Source organism: Rhinoraja longicauda, chromosome 2 (genome assembly GCF_053455715.1).
Source record: "Rhinoraja longicauda isolate Sanriku21f chromosome 2, sRhiLon1.1, whole genome shotgun sequence".
In the NCBI taxonomy this organism is placed as follows: Eukaryota; Metazoa; Chordata; class Chondrichthyes; order Rajiformes; family Arhynchobatidae; genus Rhinoraja; species Rhinoraja longicauda.
In genome coordinates this window covers 44,952,146-44,970,592 of record NC_135954.1, presented here as the reverse complement: position 1 = coordinate 44,970,592, position 18,447 = coordinate 44,952,146, and the positions used below count along the sequence as shown (strand labels likewise).

Below are 18,447 nucleotides of genomic sequence, written 5' to 3'. Positions count from 1 at the left end.
GTAGACACAAAATGCTGGGGTAACAGGCAGCATCTCTAGAGAGAAGAAATGGGTGATGTTTTGGGTCGAGGCCCTTCTTCAGACTGAAGTTTCAGGTCGAGACCCTTATTCCGACTGAAGAAGGGTCTCGACCCGAAACGTCACCCATTCCTTCTCTCCAGAGATGCTGCCTGTCCTGCAGAGTTCCTCCAGCATTTTGTGCCTACCTTCGATTTAAACCAGCATCTGCAGTTCTTCCCTACACTGTTGTTTGTCTCCCCCCAAAAAATTATAATTATTGTGTAAGATATAACATTTAACAGTATGAAACCATCACAACACGGGAAAAAAAGTATAATTTTTGTACTTGTGTACCATTTTGCTTGCACTATATCAGCATATTGTACAATATAAGGAAAGAAAAGTAAACTGATTGTTCATTTACCTGTCTATGATTGCGCACATATCAATGTTAATATTGGTAAATTGTCCCAGTTTCCCTTGTTCAACAGCATGTAAGTCAATGAGCTGATCGTCCACATGAAAGAGCTGCATGCAGCCCTGAAAGGAACGCCGTGAGACACTTGGTTGTGTGTTATTTACTGCGTCAGGGTAACCTGAAATAACAAGTATAAATTTTGTCTTTGTTTTACCAACATTAATCACGTTCATTTTAATATCAGGTTATTATCATTGCAATGTACTGCAGTAAATATTTCAATACTTAATGTGCAAGATTCCAATTAAGTTGTAAATGAAATATTAATTTGTTAGGTCATTCTCAGCAAACTAAGTATTGGATATAATGTAAATTCAGATTTAAATCACTGACATTTCTGCAGAAACAATACCTTAAATTAAATGCAGCACACAAAGCCCTAATAAAAGAGCAATATGCTCTCTATATACCAACCACATCTCAATATAATGAAGTGAACAGCCATGACAATGACATGGAACTTTTTAAATTACATTATTATAATACCCATTGATTTAAAAATGGATTAACATTTGAGTAAGCTACCCGGTGTGAGAATAATCTTGTGATCCTTAAACTGACTGCAGAACCAACATTTCATAATTCTGTTGTCAATGAAATTAAAAATCAGCACTTAATTGGAAACAATACTCATTTATAATCAGTAGTTATGTTTAATAAAAGTGAATTACATTTACCTATGTAATAGGGACTATAATTTTAAATCCAATTTATGGGTAAAGCACTTTTAAATGTTAATGTTGAAGGTGCGAGCTTAAAGCAAAAGGTTATGGAAAAGCTTGGTCAAAAATTACATACTTTGCCTGCACTCAAATATTTTAAAATCTATACAGACAGAATCTATTTTAAATCACATCCTGAGGCTGTATTTTCATTAGTCTCGGGTTGATTTTGATTTACTGTGCTATTTACATCAAAAGTCTGGATTTCCCCATTTGTCAATAATCAAATTAAGTTTTGCAAAAACAAATGTGTTTCTGAAAATATAATTCATTTTAAGGTCTGGGTCTCTTAAACTAAAGAAAGCATAAAACATTCATTTTTCGTATGTGTCATCATACATTACTGTGAAGGTCTACTCAGGTAAAACATTAAAACCCAACCCTACCTGACTTAACCAAACCCAATTAGAATCCATCCCAACTATTGTTTTCCTTGCAAGGAATTACTCTGGAAGTAACCTTGGGAGACTGAAAAGTGTGTGTGGGGGGGGGGGGGAGGAAGAGTTGCTAAAATCCATTAAATTATGCATTTATTTATAAAAAATTAAGCCGGACCCCAGACTGCCTGAAATACTGTCACTGAATATAAACCTGACCCACTCAAACCCACCAGGGATTGTCATGTGCTATTGCGTCCGGGTCAGGTAGAAGTCTCTACACCACTACATGAGAAATGGAAGCAAATTAGCTTGATTCTACTTTCATATTCAAGAGAATCAAGTCACATTTCAGCTGCTCTGCTAAATAAAAGCAGGTTTATCTCAAAAGAAGGATAGAGGTTTGTTCAGCATTTGAAGAAAAAAGTTGTCACTATCCCCCAAACACTGGCTTAACAGTAACACTGACGGTGCTTCAGAAAAGGTCAACTCATTCAAACAGTGATGGTGATGACCTTGAGAAAGCAAAGCCTGCTCGTGATCAAACAAGTATCTGATGAAACTGAATCAATCCTTCTGAAAGTACGACGACTAACTAAACAGTTTGATGTTGCTGGTGAAAAGTTCAGTCCTTTTGGCATTCTTCTGGTGAGCTGCAGACACAAAACAAGCATGCTGCTGGCGGGATTATGAACGACAACAAAATATTATCAACTGGCTGCCATGATTGTACTAGGACCTTGAAACCCTAGTGTAGGTCGATACCTGGATTTTGTGTGCTTGTGTTGGAGTAGAAGGTGGGGGTGAGATCAGTGGGGTTTAAAGATGGGCAGGTATTTATCCGTAGAATGCCATGGGATCCTTAACTGGGTGTTTGGCCGCCGAGGGACCCGGTGGCGGGAGGGGCATTAAGAATAAAGAGGGACCTAGCAGGAGGCCACAGAGAAGGAAAAGGGGCCGATGTCCCACCTGCGGCCACGTGCGGCAAGAAGATAAGATTGTACAAAGAACATTTGAAACTTTGTTGGCAACAGAAACATGGCGATTCCTAGTGTACTGTCTCGGTAAAGTATGCTGTATGATTTTGCCAGATTGTATGCAAAAACAAAGAATTTCACTGCACCTAGGTATATGTGACAATAAAGTATCATTGATTGTATTGAATCAAGTTTACTTGTTGTTGGAGAGATTCAGACTACAAATAGGAATAGTGCATGCAGCAAGCCAATCTGTTCCCATTAGAAGGGGTTCAAAGTAAATCCTCTCACTGGTATTGTACCTCGCTGCTAATCAACTTTCAACAGCCAAGCCATCAAGTGCGTTGCATGGCCTATTACGACTGAAATCTGTTGTGTAGTTTTCACTGCGACATTGGGTTTTCCACAAGATGATGCATATATGCTGTGAGCTAAACTGCAAAAGGCCCCAGGGTATTACAAGGGGCCACTGTCACAAGACTGCAATCACCGGAGTTTAATTCTATTTCTCGCTGCTAATTTTCCTTTTCCTCCTGGGAAGTAAATGGGGGGTGGGGGAAGATTCTAACTTATGTAGAAAATAGTTTCCAAAGGATTGGTGTTTCCTTCGCTTCAGGTAGAGATTTTGCATTATCTATTTAATTGGCAAGTGTCCCACTGGTGCTGAAGCTGCCCATCCTTGCAGTGGGCTGCCCTGCTTCAGAGCGAGCAGATGGGCTCGAAAAGGGAAACCGCGGTGCAGAGCGGGCCATGAGGGGAGCTGTGCTTCACTGAACAGAACCATCAGGCAAAACAAATTAAATATGATGGGAGCTGGGGAGCAAGACCAAGTTGTCAATTACAGCGCGGTGACAGTGATAAACAATGAGTGAGGCACACATATCAATAACATGAGCACACGTCACTTAAAAATCCACCTGAAATGCAGACTTCACATCTTAAATTTTATTTTTAACCCTTGTTGGCGGGGATAGAGCCAAAACACCTCACATATCAACCAATTTACCAGGGTGCAAAACAACATCACTTGCAATTCCTGAACTGGCACTATTATGAATTGGGCAGATTTTGCAAGCTTAGTTTAAAAAATAGAAGCTTTTGGTATTTCAGTTGCTGAGATGATTTTCCTTAAAGCAAATAAGGAAAAACTGTTACCACTGACAAGAAGATAAGTAATCTAATATTTGAGATGATTGGCAGAAAGAGCATTGAGGATTTTTCTTTTATGTTTTGAATTGCTGCAGTGAAATTGCTTAAAATAGTGATGCGTACAGTTCCAATATTAATGAAGATAGACACAAAGAGCTGGAGTAACTCAGTAGGTCAGGCAGCACCCTTCTGCAGACTCAACCTGAAACGTCACCAATTCCTTTTCTCCAGAAATGCTGCCTGACCCGCTGAGTTACTCCAGCTTTTATGTAAACCAGCATCTGCAATTCCTTCTTACACATCTAAACGTACACATTTATGTTTGACTCGACATTGTCCTCTGAAATAAATACATATCCTATTAAAATTGCCCCTTTTAAATGGATAACAAAATATAGGAAAATAAGTTGCAAATTAATTCAATTAAATGTTTGGCAATTCCCTCCCCAAATATTACAAAGCCATTTCTACAAAAGAACCGGAGAAGGAAACGATCTCTTCCTCTTCTAAATTAAAGTTTAAAACAGAATAAGATTTAGAAATCTGCTAAATGGGAGGAAATCCACAAGGGAGAAATTGGATTCACTCCAGGAACTGGCAGGAAATGGATGTTGTGCTATAAAGATGTGAAAACAAGTCTCATTTCAAATTAGGCTTCAAATTACACCACGAGCTGCAGACGCTAATCAGCCTTCTTGATGTAGCCAGTAGTTGAACTTTCCTTCAATCATTCAGCTCAGACTCTGAAGCTGACTCGTAGCCAAGTCCTGAGAGTGTGGCGTCGAAATGTTGGAGGGAACAAGTACAAGCCAGCAGCAGCCGGCTGTCTATCTGCAAAGCTTAAGAGATGCTCCTCTTGCTCTCCTACAAGTTTGCCATTGGGACAAATGAAAACTGAAAGCTGGATCTGTCCTTCAGCTCAGCTTCCATCAGCTTTTCCAACCAGTTTGTACAACATACGTTAAGTCCTTGAATGTGCTAATTAGCAGCCTTACACATGTTTGAGGAAAATTCTTTGGCTTTCAAAGCTGATCAGCTGCCAAATAGTTGCCATGCATTTACAATAGAAATTGTGTGCAATGATTAGTCATAGAGTCATAGAGGCCAGAGGGCCTGTTTGTACGGTGCAAAAACAGGTCCTCCGGCCCGACACCCAAGTCACCCCACGGGTGGCACGGTGGTGCAGCAGTAGAGTTGCCTTACAGTGCGAGAGACCCGGGTTCCTTCCTGACTACGGGTGTTCTCTGTACGGAGTTTGTACGCTCTCCCCGCGACCTGCGTGGGTTTTCTCTGGGAGCTCTGGTTTCCTCCCACACTCCAAAGACATACAGATTTGTAGGCTAATTGGCTTTGTAAAATTGTAAATTGTCCCCAGTGTGTATAAGATAGTGTTAATGTGCGGAGATCACTGGGCGGCGCAGACTTGGTGGGCCAAAGGGCCTGTTTCCGCACTGTGTCTCTAAACTCAGATGCCCCAATCTGCACTAGTCCCACCTGTCTGCGTTTAACTCACATCCTCTAAATCTTTCCTATGCATGTACCTGTCCTAATGTCTTTGAATTGTTGTTATAGTACCCGCCTCAACAACCACCTCTGGTAGATCGTTCCATATACCCACTACCTTGTATGAAAAAGTTGCCCCTCAGGTTCCAATTAAATCTCTCATCCCTCACCTTCAACCTATGTCCTCTGGTTCTTGATTCCCCAACTCTGGGTAAAAGACTGTGCATTCACCCTATCTATTTCCATCATGAATGAATGAATGAATATAACTTTATTGTTAGTCAAAACTATACACCAGACGAGTGCATATTTGAATGAAATTCCGTTGCATCTGGCTCACAATGTAACACCGAATAATAAAAATAGATTTTTTTAAAAAGTAACTCGCACATAAAAATAATGGCGGCGGATTATTGCGAATTCAAGAGTCTGATGGCTCGGGGGAAGAAGCTATTGCAGAACCTGGCTGTTCTGCTGCATATCTTATACATCTCCAGTCATGATCTTATACATCTCCAGAAGATCGCCCCTCATTCTCCTGGCCTCCAAGGAATAAAGTCCTAGCCTGTTCAACCTCTCCCTATCCCTCAAATCCTGGCAAAATCCTCGTAAATCTTTTATGCATTCTTTCCAGCTTAACAACATCCTTCCTACAGCAAAATTGCTCTTGTAAATTGATAAAGTCAGGCAAAGCACACTCTGCCAACCTGCAACATTATCCATGTCCACACCTGTCATTGCATTCTCTCAGATATGCTTCTAAACAACCAATTGCTGGAATAAAGGGGAAGTATGGAAGACCATGTCAATATAATGTGAGGTTTCTCAGCTCGGAAATCAGTAATTATAAAAACTGCATAGGAAAGAACTGCAGATGCAGGTTTAAACTGAAGATAGACACAAAGTGCTGGAGTAACTCAACTCAACAGGACAAGCAGCATGTCTGGAGAGAAGGAATGGGGGACATTTTGGGTCGGGATCCTTCTTCAGACCTGATGGACTGAAGGTCTGAAGAAGGGTCTCGACCCGAAACATCACCCATTCCTTCTCTCCAGAGATGCTTCCTGGCCCGCTGAGCTACTCCAGCAATTTGTGTCTATCTTTGTTATAAAAACTGTAGTGCGTTTGTAATGGAAACATATTTCCTTGCTCTTATGAGATTCACAAAGGAATAGAAAGATAATGATCCAATAAGAAGTGTCCTACACCAAACTCTTGGACTTTTTCTCCGAACCTTCAATGCTACAATGCTGCAAAACAGTATTATCCATTTTCTCTGCATCTCCACCCCTATTTGTTACATGTTTTTCTCGACCTCACTTACTCCTTTCTCTTAATAAATACCCATTCTCTACTTTTTTTCCAGGACAGCTCAAGAACAGGCCCCTCAGTCCACAATATCTGTGCTGGACATGATGTCAAGACCATTCTTATCTCCATGCACATAATCCATATCCCATTCCCTGCATATCCATACGCCTATCCAAAAGCCTTTGAATATGACTATTGTATCTGCCTCAACCACCAACCTTGGAAATGCTTTCCAGGCACTCTGTATAAAAAGTTGTCCTGCACATCTCCTTTCAACTTTGCCTGAAAGTTTGGCTCTGTATCTCTTTCCATGGATGCTGCCTTGCTTGTTGAGTTTTTCTAGAATTTTCTGTTTTAATTTCCAGCTCCTGCAGTTACTTTTTTAAATTTTCAACAGCCTAAGAAGATGGTGGTGGAAAAAGGCATCAAGTCAGTGTGATTTGTGCGGTGAAGGTGAGTGGCTTGGTGTATCTGCATCATTGAATCACTCTGCTGACAGCTGCCTTTAAGCTGACAAGGGACTGGGGATATGGTATAAGGTCTAAAAACACGATGTCACCTTTATGCAACTGTTTCATATCGATGCATGACACAAGCATTTTCAATTCCTATTTTTAACATTCCAATTCTCAGGCAACCACAATGAACTTTGAACTTAAATTGTTAGTCCAGGTCCCTTGGCTGCTGTGCTAGGAATATAACTTTTACACTTTTCTAATCATTTGACAGTGAGGCCTTGCAGGTCAGAGTCTGTGGATTCCACTCAGCCTCAACACTTCAGACCAGATGATTGAGAGAAGATGGATGAGATTTTATTTCTTTCCATCACACAGTCAGAAGTGGGTAACGTCCCAGGAGATTGTACACTGTTCAACTCCAATTGCAACTCCACAACAAATGAAAGAGCCCGTACTTCCATGCAGCAGCATTCAGACAGGGGTTAAGTAGTGACATGTTCGTGCCACAAAGGCACTGGGGTTCGACCACTGTCAACATGACAATCCAGCAACCTGCATAGCCATTGCCAAGTGTCTCACCATTGCAACAGAAATGCTGAAAACACTTAGTGGGTCAGGTAGCATCTGTGGAAAGAGAAATAGTTAATATTTCCCTTATTTCTCTTTGTTGCCAAGGTATAGGAGTCTGATGAAAAAAAAGTTCATAATATTGTGTTGAAAAAGTAATGCAATAGGAAACTGCGAGATTCAGTCTTCACATGGTTCACTTGTAGAATAATTCTGTGCATTAATCATTAGATGGTTGCTCAATAGAGCAGTGATTGATTGATTGAATTAGTTGAAAGATACAGCATGGAAAGAGGCTTTCCAGCTCACTGAGTCCAAGCCGACTATCAATCACCCGTTCACACCAGTTCTATATTAGAACACATTTGCTATAGAGCAAGGTCAATTTACTGAGGCCAATTAACCTACAAACCCACATATCTTTGGGACATGGGAGGAAACCGGAGCACCGGAGGAAACCCATGTGGTTGCAGGGAGCATGTACAAACTCCGCACAGACAGCACCCAAGGTCAGGATGGTACCCGGGTCTCTGGTGCTGTGAAGCAACAGCTCTCCCAGCTTCACACATCTTAATGTCACAATTTTGGACTGAACAGAGATATTCCACAAAGTGGTCACTCATTCTGAGCTTGTTCGAGAGCAAAGAATATTAAATATTAAACTGAATGAAGTGCAGGCCAATTCTCTTTCATGTGAACATATATCTGGGCTTTGATAGACCATGAAGCATGAATCAATACAATAGTGTCTGCAATAGAATTTTCAATTATGCAGGCTCTATGCATATTATCAACATGTCTCAAATGTTTCTAATGCTGAAATCCTTTTTTGTGACAAAATGTAAAAAGAGATCTGGCTTCGACTTGTTTGAAAAGTGGTTTAAACCACAAGAAAGAGATTCCAACATCTCATAAGTGTTCATTGTTCAAAGCACTACCAGGTCAAAGGATTATGAACAAATGCCCTCCAGAAAACACATTCGCACAGATGTAGTTTGGTTTTAATCTCAAAGCAGTGTGCCTGTAACACCTACAGCAGAGTAATCTTTTGGCATTCTATTAAATGAAGAAAAAATGCATGGCATTGTGTATCCTTTACTACATGCTGAGAGGTGTTTTATCCACCAGTAGTACCCTTTAAAATTAAGGAAAAATGCAACAGTTCCCAAAAAACAAAGGGGTGTACAGAAATTGGGCACAATGCAATCCCAATGTAATTCATCATACGTAAAAGCCATTTCCATTATCAAGTCTTATTTATGTAAAGAGCAGAAATGGCTGAAGAAATATTAATCGAGGGTTCTAATACCTTTGGTGAGTTTTCTTTGTATCCAAGCATATAATTAGCATTACGAAAGAAAGAGACGGGTGATTTAAAGTGTAGAAAATGCTTGAAGAAGCTGAGCGAGCAGCCAGGACAAGTTACATGTAAATGGAGACATAGGTAAAATAGTTGTAGCCCTAAAGATCTATAGTATTTTTCAAGAGATCCAGTGACCAGTGGATCTTTCGAAAAACACTGCAGCGATCTGTGCTAGAATCTCTGTTGTTTGTGATACATAAGAATGACTTGGATGCAAATGGAGATGAGTTGGTTCATAGGTTTGCAGTCAACACCAAACACTCGGGAAAGTCACAAATGGTAAGGAAAGGTGACAAAGGATGCAGTGGGATATAGATCAGTTACAGGTATGAGCGGAGAAATGGCTAATGGAGCAAGTGTGAGGTTTTGCACTTGCAAAGTTGAATGCAAGGAGGAAAATTTACAATTAATGGCAAGATCATAGACAGCATTGATATACAGAGGGATCTCGGGGTCCAAATCCATAGCACCATGAAAGTGGGAACACAAGTAGATAGAGTGGTCAAGAAGGCATACAGTATGCTTGCCTGTTGAGGCATTGATTGTAACAATCTGGAAGTTATGTTGCAGCTTTATTAAACTTTAGTTCGGCTGTATTTTAAATATTATGTGCAGTATTGGTCACCCCATTACAGGAAATATGTGATGGAGAGGGTGCAAAAGAGATTGACCAGAATGCTGCTTGGATTAGAGGGTAGAAGTGAAAAGGAAAGTCTGAACAAAATTGGATTGTTTGCTGTGGAGCGTTGGAGGTTGAGGGAAGATCTGATGATCTGTATTAAATTGCAAGAGGTGTTTTTAGGGCAGACAGTCAGAACCACATTCCTGGGGTCGAAATGTCAAAGACTGGAGGGCATGGTTTTAGAGGGGGAATTTTAAAGGAGATGAGCAGGACAATTTCTTTACACGGCAAATGGTGGGTCTCTGGATCGCACTGGGCTGTGACGATAGTGACATTAAGAGGCTTTTAGATAGGCGCATGGATATCCAGGGAATGGAGGAACATGGATCCCATTCAGGCAGAGAAGATGAATTTAACTTGGCATCATGTTCGGCACAGACATTGGGGGCCAGAGGCCTGTTCCTGTACTAGGGGGGGGGGTGGTGTTGGAGAGTGAGAGAGGGGAGGTGAGGGGAGTGGGTTAGTTAGTTATTTAACGGCACTAGCACAGGTACCATGTAGCAATTCCAAGCCAAAACTATGATGGTGGCAAATGACAGTGCAACTACAATTTTTCAATTGCTCACGCACATATAATATTACTGTGTATGATTAGGCTGGACATTATAACATCATAATAATTAATCTGAAAACTATTTGAGATGCCAAATGATCATTGGGCAATTGTATAGACTCATCTTTGGTATTCCGTAGGGACATGATACAGATTTGCTAATGAATAGTAGGTTTTATGAATAATAATTGTGACCTAAATAAATCTGCAATTTTAATGCCCAGATCTAATAACTCAAAAAACTAATAAGAAGTACCTGAATATGCCAATAAATACTGGACAATTTATAACACGAATACATTCAGGAAACCAAGTCCATAAACCTACTTATTAATAGTAGGTGAAGTAGGTGCAGGAATAGAGAGAACAAGAGACTATATAGTTAACATAGGAATCATTGGTTCAAGCAAGAAACAACCTTCAAACTACTTCCATTGAACATAGTGATGGTTACAAGCAGGGATTGGTTTTGAAATCACAAGCGTATCTGTGTCTATTTGAACAGCAGCTGCAATGTTACACAGCGGGGACCCATTTGGTGCAACTGATCCCTGGAAACTGATCCCTGTATTTCTGCAGACAATGATTGGTGAGACTATCAGGAATAACATACTTTTACATCTGTTTCACAAAATTGCCAATAGCAAATCGGTCAAGAACAACGTACGTGTGTGTATCAAAAAGCCAAATGCATGTATTTTTCAAATTTAACTTTTATAATTGTGGCACAGTGATGTCATTAAATCATTCTAAAATCAGCCTCACAATTACAACTATTTTCTTTTATTTTATTCTAGTGATTACCTTGCCACAAACAGTTTAGCATGAGAATTCCTATTTATATTCACCCTGCTGATTGCCAGTAGACCACCCTAAAATATGTCGTGAGTGGGTGGCATTAATAACCTGCCTTGCCTCCAACATGATAGATTGATTTCTTTAGATTGAAACTCTACCCACTGCAGAGAGCTATTAACGAAAGGAAAAGAGTTAATTGACTGTGAAAATCTATTTCAGCAATCATTTGCATGATTAACCGATAAATAACCTCAATGTTATGTTATCAGGGAATTTTTTTTAAATCAAGTATTTCAAAATTCCCACCATTTCACCATCTTTCCCTCAGATTTGCCATTAGCATCTTGTAGAAATATGAAAGGAAAAAGGAACTCATTCGGAAAACCGATCAGAGATTGACAGTGGTTAGGCAGCCTGTGTTCTGAGATAGTCAGGCGGTTGAGAATACATTGAATAATTAAAAATTAAAACATTTTAAAGAGGTGATGAACTATATTAAAATGAATGACGGTGCTATGTGGATGGCAACACCCAATTAGCAAATTATGAAACAAGGGAAAGAAATGAGAATTTAAATGACCCCAACCATGATTGGCCATTTCTTAATTGAATTTTGTTCCAAACTTAGGTTGGTCGACTAAAATGATATACACTTGGTTTTCCAGCCTTTTTTTGTAACCCCTTCAGCAAAGAGATAACCTTTGATTACATATACTTGGAACTTATTTGACATGTTTCATAATTTAATGCTGAAAGTTTAAAAAAAATTGTCAGATAGAAAAAATAATCAATTGAAGGCCCAATCTGCAAAGAACACGAAACAGGGCGAGGGGGGGGGGGGGGGGGGGTGAGAGGAGCAGGTGGTGGGGGGTGGGAGGGGTTGGAGGAGCAGCGGGTGGGGGTGGGATAGGTGGGCGGGCGGATGGGAGGAGGGGAACTCGGGAGGGAAAGAGGAGGGGGACGGTGGGGAGGAGAGGGACGGTGGGGGGAAGAGGGGGACTGGGAGGGGGGAGGGAGGAGGGGGACTGGGAGAAGAGGGACAGGGTGGGGGGAGGAGGGACTGGGGGGGAGGGGGAGGGGCGGGGAAGTAGGGGGACTGGGAGGGGAGGGAGGAGGGATGGGGGGTGGGGAGATTGGATGGGAGGAGGGGGACTGGGTTGAGGGAGGGGAGGGGAAGGGGGACGGAGGTGGGGAACGGGGGGAGGGAGTGGAGGAGAGTGGAGGGGAGGAGTGAGGAGGAATGAGGGGAGCAAGGGGAAAAGGAAGGAAGGAGAACCATTGCAGTATCATCAGAGTATGTGGAAATTGGCAGCAAAGGTAATTACATTTTTGACCTCTGCATGAGGTCTACATTGACGCTATGAGGCTGCAGTGACGGATAGGTTGGGTGACTGAGGTTATCCACTTTGGTGGCACGAACAGGAAGGCAGATTATTATCTGAATGGTGTCAGATTAGGAAAAGGGGAGGTGCAACGAGATCTGGTACATCAGTCACTGTAAGTAAGCATGCAGGTACAGCAGGCAGATACGAATGGCTTGTTGGCCTTCATTGCGAGAGGATTTGAGTTTAGGAGCAAGGAGGTCATACTGCAGTTGTACAGAACCCTGGTGAGACCGCACCTGGAGTATTGTGTGCAATTTTGCTCTCCTAATTTGAAGGACATTATTGCTATTGAGAGAGTGCAGCGTAGGTTCACCAGGTTAATTCCCGGGATGGCGGGACTGACATATATTGAAAGAATAGATTGACTGGGCTTGTACTCACTGGAATTTAGAAGGATGAGGGGGGATCTGATAGAAACATATACAATTTTTAAGGGATTGGACAGGCTAGATACAGGAAAAATATTCCCCATGCTGGGGGAGTCCAGAACCAGTGGTTACAGTTTACGAATGAGGGGTAGGCTATTTTGGACTGAGATGAGGAAAACATTTTTCACCCAGAGAGTTGTGAATCTGTGGAATTCTCTGTCACAGAAGGCAGTGGAGGCCAATTCACTGGATGTTTTCAAGAGAGAGAGTTCGATTTAGATCTTAGGGCTAAAGGAATCAGGGGATATGGGGAAAACGCAGGAACGGGGTACTGATTTTAGATGATCAGCCATGATCATATTGAATGATGGTGCCGGCTCGAAGGGCCGAATGGCTTACACCTGTACCTATGTTTCTATGTTTCTATGAGTGCAGAAAATATAATCTATACAACTGTTAAGATATCAGACAAAGAGTTGAGGAAGGGATCCCGTTCAATTTCCATCTTCTGTTGGTGTCTGAATAGTTCTGTGCAATATATACTCAAGATTGATCTAGTTTCAGATGAAGTATTACCTTTTCAAGCTTATATCCAGCATTTTCTGTTTTTACTTCAGATTTCTAGTGTCTGAATTTTTGATCTGATTTTCATTTCCTTTTCCATTCCAAGCAATGTCAGCTTTTTGCAATATAAACATCACTGGCTTTCTCTTAGTCCAAATTATTACCAATGATCTTTTCTTGCAATGGCCAAAGCCAGGTATGCTCTTCCATTTTCTCACCAATCTCACCAGCCCTCTCCCTCCTAAACCCTCTCGTTAAATATCAGAATCAATTCAACCTCTGACTCTTCAGAGGTAAATAGGTTTTTTGAATAATGACTAGCTATGGATTCAAATATATCCTGTAGACCATTACATCCATTAGCTGCAACCTCATAAACAGACAGAAATCAAGCCCAGTTGGATCTTTTGCCAGTACTTGCATGAGCAGAGGAGCACAGTTGCATCTGTGAGCACTCCAAGCTATGTAATACACTTTGGGAAACAAATAAAAAAACATTTAGCATCCAGTGTTATAACTTGGATATCCCACAACTGTTCGCAGCTGAAGCAGCATGGTGCCACTGCCTCTATGGTGATACAAAACACCGCCTGCTTCTTCGTTGATAGACTCTTCTAAACTTGCTCCTTACTAGGGCCTTTGTAGAACTGCACAACACATTCTGGAGTATCAACGCAGCATTGCTGCATTTCAGACCAATAAAAGTTTAGTTCGAGTCCATACCAACCAGCGATCCCCACACACTAACACCATCCGACACACTCAGGACAATTTACATTTATACCAAGCCAATTAATCTACAAACCTGTATGATTTTGGAGTGTGGGAAGAAACTGGAGCTTCCTGGAGCAAACCCACGCAGGTCACGGGGAGAACGTACAAACTCTGTACAGATAGCACCCATAGTCAGGATCAAACCCGGGTCAGTGGCACTGGAAGGCAGCAACTCAATCGTTGTGCCACAAAAATCAGCCATGATCACATTGAATGGTGGTGCTGGCTCGAAGGGCCGAATGGCCTACTCCTGCACCTATTTTCTATTGTCTATTGTAAATATATAAATTTTAGATATCTAAAGACCTATCCACATGGATATGGAGCAAAATAAATCATGTGCAGGCAGGTGAGATCAGTTTATCTTGGCATTATGTCCTGCACAGAAATTGTGAGCGGAAGGGCCTGATCCCATGCTGTAATGTGGAACAGTATGTTCTATGTTCCTTGCAAATGTGCAAAAGAGCACATAAAAGTGGAAAGGAAATGTTGAGATGGTTTCAGAAGTCTGAACTCTGTGGAATTATTTGTGCAGAACCTCAGCTACCAAGGACGTATATTATGTTTTGAGGGAAGGAAAATGTTGGCTCGGAAATTCTGAACAACACTTATGAAAGGCAGGTCTTGGTCAGTCTGGAAATAAATCTGCTACATTGTTATGTTCAAATAGCTAAAAATCAGTTCATGTGCGAAGTTTAAAAAACCACAAACTGCTCTGGATGATAATGCTGCCGTGTTAATCTTTTCATATCTAAGTGCCAAGTATATGTGGACTGATGTACAGGAGAGGGAGCATTACTGTACCTTATCTTGGGAGATATAGCTGGTCAAGTGGACAGAGTGTCAGTAGGGAAGATAGACATAAAAAGCTGGTGTAACTCAGCAGGTCAGACTACATCCCTGGAGAAAAGGAATAGGTGACATTGTGGGTCGAGACCCATCTTCTGCAGTTCCTTCCTATACATTACGAGCGTCATTTTGGAGATAATGACATAGAAACATAGAAAATAGGTGCAGGAGTAGGCCATTCGGCCCTTCGAGCCTGCACCGCCATTCAATATGATCATGGCTGATCATCCAGCTCAGTAACCTGTACCTGCCTTCTCTCCATACCCCCGATCCCTTTAGCCACAAGGGCCACATCTAACTCCCTCTTAAATATAGCCAATGAACTGGCCTCAACTACCTTCTGTGGCAGAGAATTCCACAGACTCACCACTCTCTGTGTGAAGAAATGTTTTCTCATCTCGGTCCTAAAAGACTTCCCCCTTATCCTTAAGCTGTGACCCCTGGTTCTGGACTTCCCCAACATCGGGAACAATCTTCCCGCATCTAGCCTCTCCAACCCCTTAAGAATTTTACATGTTTCTATAAGATCCCCCCTCAGTCTTCTAAATTTCAGCGAGTATAAGCCTAGTCTATCCAGTCTTTCTTCATATGAAAGTCCTGCCATCCCAGGGATCAATCTGGTGAACCTTCTCTGTACTCCCTCTAAAGCTAGAATGTATTTCCTCAGATTAGGAGACCAAAACTGTACACAATACTCCAGGTGCAGTCTCACCAAGGCCCTGTACAACTGCAGGAGAATCTCCCTACTCCTATACTCAAATCCTCTTGCTATGAATGCTAACATACCATTCGCTTTCTTCACTGCCTGCTGCACCTGCACGCTTGCTTTCAATGACTGGTGCACCATGACACCCAGGTCACGTTGCATCTCCCCTTTTCCTAATTGGCCACCATTCAGGTAATACTCTGCTTTCCTGTTCTTGCCGCCAAAGTGGATAACCTCACATTTATCCACATTATATTGCATCTGCCATGCATTTGCCCACTCGCCTAATCTATCCAAGTCACTCTGCAGCCTCCTAGTATCCTCCTCGCAGCTAACACTGCCACCCAGCTTCGTGTCATCCGCAAACTTAGAGATGTTGCATTCAATTCCCTCGTCCAAATCATTAATATATATTGTAAATAACTGGGGTCCCAGCACTGAGCCTTGCGGTACCTCACTAGTCACTGCCTGCCATTCCGAAAAGGACCCATTTATTCCTACTCTTTGCTTCCTGTCCGCCAACCAATTCTCTATCCACCTCAACACTGAACCCTCAATACCGTGTGCTTTAAGTTTGTACACCAATCTCCTATGTGGGACCTTGTCGAAGGTCTTCTGAAAGTCCAGATATAACACATCGACTGGTTCTCCCTTATCCACTCTACTAGTTACATCCTCGAAAAATTCTATAAGATTCGTCAGACATGATTTGCCTTTAATAAATCCATGCTGACTTTGTCCGATGATTTCACCACTTTCCAAATGTGATGCTATCACATCTTTAATAATGGACTCTAGCATTTTCCCCACTACCGATGTTAGGCTAACTGGTCTATAATTCCCCATTTTCTCTCTCCCTCCCTTTTTAAAAAGTGGGGTTATATTAGCTACCCTCCAATCCTCAGGAACTACTCCAGAATCTAAAGAGTTTTGAAAAATTATCACTAATGCATCCACTATTTCTGGGGCTACTTCCTTAAGCACTCTGGGATGCAGCCTATCTGGCCCTGGGGATTTATCTGCCTTTAATCCATTTAATTTACCTAACACCATTTCCTGACTAACCTGGATTTCCCTCAGTTCCTCCATCTCATTAGACCCCCGGTCCCCTGCTATTTCCGGCAGATTGTTTATGTCTTCCTTAGTGAAGACAGAACCAAAGTAGTTGTTTAATTAGTCTGCCATCTCCTTGTTCCCTATGATCAATTCACCTGTTTCCGACTGCAGGAGACCTACATTTGTCTTAACTAGTCTTTTTCTCTTCACATATCTATAAAAGCTTTTGCAGTCAGTTTTTATGTTCCCTGCCAGTTTTCTCTCATAATCTATTTTCCCTTTCCTAATTAAGCCCTTTGTTTCTCCTCTGCTGGACTCTGAATTTCTCCCAGTCCTCTGGTATGCTACTATTTCTGGCTAATTTATATGCTTCATAATTCTATATATTTCAAAGTGGTAATGAAAACAAGATGGGGTTGATCTTAAATTGGGGGAAGAACAAGAAATCTTGTTTTAATATGACAGGTAGTCTGGGAACATCAACTTTCACCTACGTCAATGCCAGTACAGTGGGAAGCATTCACAGGATAGCTAACAAGATTTCAAGGCCAGCATGTTCTTGTCGGGGTGAAAGGCAAGGGTAACAAATAGGGGGTTCTCTGGGTGTCGAGAGATAGCAAGAAGGGTCTAGACCCAAAACTTCACCTATCTATGTCTACCAGAGAAGTCAACCAGAGATGCTGCCTGACCTGCTGAGTTACTCCAGCACTTAGTGTTTTTTACTGAGGGATAGCAAGAGTTGGATAAAGAGAAAAAAGCATGTGGCTTAAATTTAGTTTGAACTAAAGGCAGGCAAGGCTGATTAAATGTATAAAAAGTATAGGGAGGCACTTGAAAAGAATTTTGGAAGACAAAGAGGGATCTTACAACTCCTTATTTTTAAGCAGTACTAGATTATTTTACAGGAGTAATCATCCTCCACACATCTACCCTGACAAGAGTGCTCAGGACAGGGGAGTGCTCAGGGTAGGGGAGTCAAAAACCAGAGGGCATAGGTTTAAGTTGGGAGGGGAATGATTTCAAAGGGACCTGAGGAGGAAACTTTTTCACACAGAGAGTGTTGTGTATACGGAGCGAGCTAATGCAAAAATGATAGTGGTGGGTACCATTATGTGCATATGTTTTGATCATCATTTCACACTGTACTCTCCTGAACTCTAATGGATACAAAACTAGCCTGGCTACTCTTCCCTCATGCGATAACCTGCCCATTTCAGGTATTGGTCATGGAAATCGTCTGTAAACTACTTCTCACACATTTAGATTCTTTCTTGTTCAGTTCAATGAGTTGAGTTTAGTTTATATTTGCATGCACAGAGGTACAGTAAAAAGTTTTTGTTGCGTGTTAACCAGTCAGTGGAAAGACAATACATGATTACAATTGAGCCATCCACAGTGTACAGATAAAAGATGGAGTGAATAACATGATTAACGTTTCGTTCAAGATAAAGCCCGTGATCAGATCTTAAGTAAGAAGACCATAATAGACACCAGATGCAGTCTCGAGAAGACTCCAGATGCAGTCTTGAGAAGACTCCAGATACAGTCTCGAGAAGACTCAGGATGCACTCGAGAAGACCAGATGCAGTCTCGAGAAGACTCCCGATGCAGTCTCGCCAACGCTCAATATAACTGAAGCACAACATCCCTACTTTTGTATTTAATTCCCCCAGCAATAAATGATAACACTCGATTAGCTTTCCTAATCACATGCTTTGAATGTACATTTAGCCCTCCATGAATCTTGCACTGGGACACATGATTCAGACTCTGCATCACAGAGCTCTATAATCTCTCATCAATTAGA

The 18,447-nt window shown here is 41.5% G+C and overlaps 1 protein-coding gene across 1 annotated transcript in view; it reads right to left on the bottom strand.

The window, feature by feature from the left end:
• LOC144604190 (contactin-associated protein-like 2) overlaps positions 1-18,447 on the bottom strand; it is a 1,366,128-nt gene that overhangs the window by 640,581 nt on the left and 707,100 nt on the right. Inside the window, exon 10 of the mRNA XM_078418400.1 lies at positions 425-596. Coding sequence (XP_078274526.1) covers positions 425-596 — 172 coding nt within the window. The remainder of the gene's footprint in view (positions 1-424; positions 597-18,447) is intronic.